This window comes from Triticum urartu, chromosome 4A (assembly GCF_056163025.1).
Source record: "Triticum urartu cultivar PI428250 chromosome 4A, HENAU_Tu73, whole genome shotgun sequence".
Taxonomy (NCBI): domain Eukaryota; kingdom Viridiplantae; phylum Streptophyta; class Magnoliopsida; order Poales; family Poaceae; genus Triticum; species Triticum urartu.
Genome location: NC_141876.1, coordinates 33846122 through 33851669, shown reverse-complemented (window position 1 = coordinate 33851669; position 5548 = coordinate 33846122). Strand labels below are relative to the sequence as shown.

Sequence of the window (5548 nt, the reverse complement as noted above, 5' to 3'; positions counted from 1 at the left end):
CTGCCATTCCCTGGAGAGTTTATGTTGCCGCAGTCATTTTAACTGTTTGTAGGTTATCAACAGCTATGCCGATATAGCCTTAGCTGTTTTGTGATCTTGGCAGACAGACGAGTCTAGCTCGTGCTGTTCTGCCAGGATTGTGCATCTTTTTATTTCCTTTTGCTGCTTCTAGTCCCTGGTAGTTGTAACAAAAGACAAGTGGTTCTGATATATGGAAAGCGGAGAGGGGGCTCTCTTTATCAAAAAATAATAATCTCTGATGGACTCGCGGGTACAATATACAAGGGGACTATTCTGTTATCTTTGACAGTGGAAGGTCCTAGGGGAAAAACTATCTCATGACTGATTAAAAACCCATAATAACCAATAATCAAACAGATTAAATGACTTATTAAAACATAAAAAAACATCCCATGACTGATTAAAACCCCATAATAACCAATAATTAAACATATTAAATGAGAACAAAAAATGTTTATTATTAATTAAATTTACAAATGATGAGAGAAAAGCCTCGTTCTCCATATCTCACGAAGAACTCTGCATGGACGGGCATATACATGCATGTGTGCGTACATCAATAAATTAAATGTACATGTCATATATATACTTTTGCATTTCGCTTAGCTTCCTCTATAAGTATATTTGGTGTTAGATTGCTACAGATGTAGCATGGCCCGGCCTCCTCACAAAGCATTACAAGCTGCTTTGGATGCACCACCCCTAGTTAAATACTGACCCATAACACATATAGATAAGATAAATCACTGACGAGAAGTCCCAACCTCCATGAAATCTATGAGCGACACCTGCCCTTCGGCTTGCTGATCGTCGTCGTCGTCCCGGTTCTCCTCGATGCTCGAGCCGCACTTGGTGTCGCTCGAGCTCACGTTCACCTGGAGGAAATCGTAGAACTCCACCGATCTATTCGTATCTGCAAAACAAACCCTAATTGACTCATTCCAGACATACAAGCTAAACTGATGGGAGAACGCTCTGTATACTAGAACCCTGCATGCATGCAATGGATCAATCATTTCACCTTCATTCGTGGATGAGCAGTAACCCTCCTTGCTACTGTGATGGCTGATCGCGAAGGGGGCAGCAAATTCTCTGCGGTACTTGTGGAGCAAGGCGGCCATGGTATTCGTCTCCGGAAGTCTCGGCTTCTCGCCGCCCGTGGTGTTCTTAGGGCTCTCGTCTTTCTCGGCACCGGCGGTGGTGGTGGAGGCGGCGGCGGGCGTGGCACGTCTGTTGGACGACAGCCTCATCCGCTCCCTGCACCGGCGCGCCATGATCACATGCCAGTGGTTCTTGACGGCGTTGTCGGTGCGGCCCGGGAAGAGCCTCGCGATGACGGCCCACCGGTTGCCATGGACGCGGTGCGAGGCCAGGAGCAGCTCCTCCTCCTCCTCCGAGAAGGGGCTCCGGTTGATCCTCGGGTCCAGCTGGTTGAACCACCTCAGCCTGCAGCTCTTCCCTGAGAAATCACAGACACAACAGGTCATTTTCCATGGGTTTTCTCGTTAATTAATCATCTAAGAAGCTTAGGCGATGTGCTTGCAACGACACCATGGATAGATAGCTTGTGCGCGATAGATGAATTAGGAACCAAGAAAGGTAAAATTAACTCTCTAAGTGGCTAGCAAGCTAGTAGATAAAATTGCTCCACAAGTGATAGAGATGCCATATGCACATCAAGGTGAGCATGACACCCTAACAAATCGAAATTCTCTCGTGGACTAATTAACAAGAAATCCCCCAAAAGTCAGATAAGCTTAACGGAACCGGATTGCGCCTTAACGGAACACAAAGTACACCTAATTAGCCAATAAGAGAGATTCATTAATTCCACAGATGATCGGTTGATGATCATGCATGCATACATGCATGTCTCGTACCTGATCGGCCCTGGAGCTTCTCGGCGATGGCGTTCCAGTTGTGCGGCCCGTACCGCGCGACGAGCTCCTTGAGCCTCTCGTCCTCCGACGGCCTCCAGTGGCCTCTGGTGCACATCCTCCCTCGATCGATCGCCCAAATAAGCAACAAATCTCTCTAACCTCTATGGATCCCTCTAGCTAGCTATCTCTTAAATATATAATTAGATTTGAAAAGCTAGCTGCACATAAACAGCAGCAAAAGAATGAACTAACTAACTAAAGCTAGTTTAAGACCAAGATCGATCGATTCGAGGGCCACTGGAGAGAGATGAACAAGATGCAAAGAGAGAGAAGGGAAGAGAAGAGACAAAGATCGGCAGGATGAGAAGAGGCAAGAGAAAGATAAGAGGTGGGGGATATATAGATAGATAGAAAGGTGGGGAGAGGGGGCCAAGGGAAAGTGATGAGCAGGCAGTTTCTCTCTCTGTCTAACTGGCCAACCCCAGCGAGCTCTCGTTATTGTTGATCGGTTAGTGAGGGAGAAGATAGCGAGTTGGGAGATGGTTACACCGGAGTTAGTTTGATGCTACGTGTGCGCTAACGGGTGGTTTTGTACGTTAAGCTTCGCGAGAGGGGAATAGAAAATGTTAGTTACATGCTATCTATAGCTAGAGCTAGCTAGGTCCACAAGATCAACGAACTAATCTGCAGTGTCTCGCCACCAGTTACATTTGCTCAACAAACAACATACGGAAAAGAAACCATTTAAGCTCACTGTTTGTGTTTTCTTGTGTGTGTTTGTGTCCCCAAGCATGTGTGACGTGTCATGGACAAATGCCAACAACTTACTACTATGACATTTGCGGCAACCGGTGGCTTATATTATAGCAACAGTTGATTTGAGAGTTACAACTAATAATTACAACAAATTCTGTTGTGATTTTTTATTACTTAACAAATCAGTTTGGCCAAACCAATGTTATTCTGTGCTAGCTAGCTTGTGCTTATCTTGTAATTAATTAAGCTGGTGCAATAATTAATTAAGCCTGCAGGTTGGATCACTATATTACATATGTGCCTTTCAGAGAGATCATTTGTTACTGTCTTTCACAGACCGGTGAGCCGGTCTTGGTGTGCAAGGAAAATTCTGCACTTGGTGCACCTAATGTTTTTTGGGGATTTTGGGGGCAGAAAGATGCCGCTAGCTGCAGGGTTGCTTGGTGGGGGGAATTCTGTTGTTCAGGTCTCAACATCCCTCTGATGTTTCAAACCTACAACGTCTACTTAGAACCAACCCGTCACTCTCCTTCCCCAAATGTACGCCGCACCTAACTACAACAGTAACATACCTTAAAATAGGTTCTGCTGCGTTCGCCGGTCAGCTGAATAACCTCCTTTTCTCTTCCTTTTAGATAGCAATTAGCTCCAAGCCGACTAATTAATCGTCCTGGTCACTACTTCTTGTCTTTTCATTGCTATACCATACAATGCTTTCATTCTCAGGGCTAGTGCAATATTGCATGCATGGGCATTAATGAACAAGAACACTAATTAAGTATTAAGTAGAGTATAAACAGATCAACATGCTGGCTAGTTGATCTGTACGTATACTCCATTACAGTACGACTTGTTTGATCTTCTGCTTGCCTAAAATAGGCAGTATAGTTAATGAACAAGAACACTAATTAAGTATAAACAAATCAACCGTACTACTACTCAGAATTATTTATGGGGAAGACTTTGTTTCTGCTTGTTAATTGGGAACAAAGAGCCAGCAAGTTAATTGTTACGGGTTTTCCTGTGCCGTTGGGCGCCTCAGACCTACCTGGCCAATCAATGCAATTCTCTATTCGGTTGCATTGCTAAGCATGCATAATTATGTCAACTCACTACTCTACACGCATGCTACGTACTTCAGTTGCTGCTTAGCACTACTAATTTGTTGTTTTCAGTGTGCGGAAATGTTTGTAATTCCGTTTGTGCGACTTAATTTGGAACAGCTCTTTCGGCGGCGCAACTTTATGTTATGTTTCAAGATAATCAAATTTGGCTATTGGACGAAACAATATTCTCTATATATCAGATTAATACTAGTTAGTGTATGGTATGTGTATTTTGGCAGGATCTCGGTGTTTTTCAGTTGGTACAAAGCGGACTCTTTGTCGAGTGCCCATGAAAAATATACTCGGCAAATGGCCGAACACTAGGCAAAGACAGATTTTCCTATAGTGATATGTGTCAACACTGTGATTTCATTAGTTATAGATTGGCAAATACATGTACTAGCCATGCACAAGTAGAAGAGAAACATTCTTGGAATGTATATCTCTAAAAGCGAGAACAGAGCATAGTTCGAGTGGCTTGAGAAGCATGTCTATGCCTTGCCCGCGTGGGTTCGAGTCCTGATGGGGCTCCCCAAGGCTCTCATTTCTTTTAAGATGTTGACTCCGGATGCTAGTATCCTTGTGTTCGCATTTTTTATACTCCGTATTTCTAAAAGCATTCGTTGCATAATACGTACATGAACATGCAAATTGTGTGTATAGATTGAAGAACACACGCATGAAGTTCCAAAAAGTACAAACATTTTAGTAAGAGTGTATTAGTAATTTGGAACATAAAAGAGGTTATTGTTATGTCTCTATCTTTATTGCTTTTTCTTTTTAGCTTTTCCTATATAGAACATAGCCATCTTTTTTAAGATGGACTTTTAAAACTTGGGTGATGGAGCCTTGACAACTATATGAAACATTCCTACGATAACGAGTTTGTATCACGGTAACAGCAACTACCTGCCAGAAGTTCACATAAATTCGTTCCTTCCTGCCGTGGATTGCTTTGATGGTCAACAAAAGAGGAGCCGCTAGATAGGCAGCTTGTGCTTGAAGAACACACGCATGAAGTTCCAAAAAGTACAAACATTTTAGTAAGAGTGTATTAGTAATTTGGAACATAAAAGAGGTTATTGTTATGTCTCTATCTTTATTGCTTTTTCTTTTTAGCTTTTCCTATATAGAACATAGCCATCTTTTTTAAGATGGACTTTTAAAACTTGGGTGATGGAGCCTTGACAACTATATGAAACATTCCTACGATAACGAGTTTGTATCACGGTAACAGCAACTACCTGCCAGAAGTTCACATAAATTCGTTCCTTCCTGCCGTGGATTGCTTTGATGGTCAACAAAAGAGGAGCCGCTAGATAGGCAGCTTGTGCTTGTGCGGTGCTTCTATTGCAGGTAAGATGCATCACAAGAGTTCTAGCGAGCTAGATGTCAGCCTCAACCGTTGGCCTAACTCTGTTCGCATTTTTTATACTCCGTATTTCTAAAAGCATTCGTTGCATAATACGTACATGAACATGCAAATTGTGTGTATAGATTGAAGAACACACGCATGAAGTTCCAAAAAGTACAAACATTTTAGTAAGAGTGTATTAGTAATTTGGAACATAAAAGAGGTTATTGTTATGTCTCTATCTTTATTGCTTTTTCTTTTTAGCTTTTCCTATATAGAACATAGCCATCTTTTTTAAGATGGACTTTTAAAACTTGGGTGATGGAGCCTTGACAACTATATGAAACATTCCTACGATAACGAGTTTGTATCACGGTAACAGCAACTACCTGCCAGAAGTTCACATAAATTCGTTCCTTCCTGCCGTGGAT

General features: G+C 42.5%; 1 protein-coding gene across 1 annotated transcript; it reads right to left on the bottom strand.

Moving 5' to 3' along the window:
* Positions 1-454: 454 nt before the first annotated feature.
* LOC125550442 (transcription factor MYB52-like) lies at positions 455-2337 on the bottom strand. Its single transcript, XM_048713440.2, has 3 exons — positions 1902-2337; positions 1043-1480; positions 455-934 (listed from the first exon to the last, which is right to left on the bottom strand). The coding sequence occupies exons 1-3, from the start codon at positions 2014-2016 to the stop codon at positions 765-767; spliced, it is 723 nt and encodes a 240-aa protein (XP_048569397.1). The 5' UTR covers positions 2017-2337; the 3' UTR covers positions 455-764.
* Between the last annotated feature and the right edge of the window lie 3211 nt (positions 2338-5548).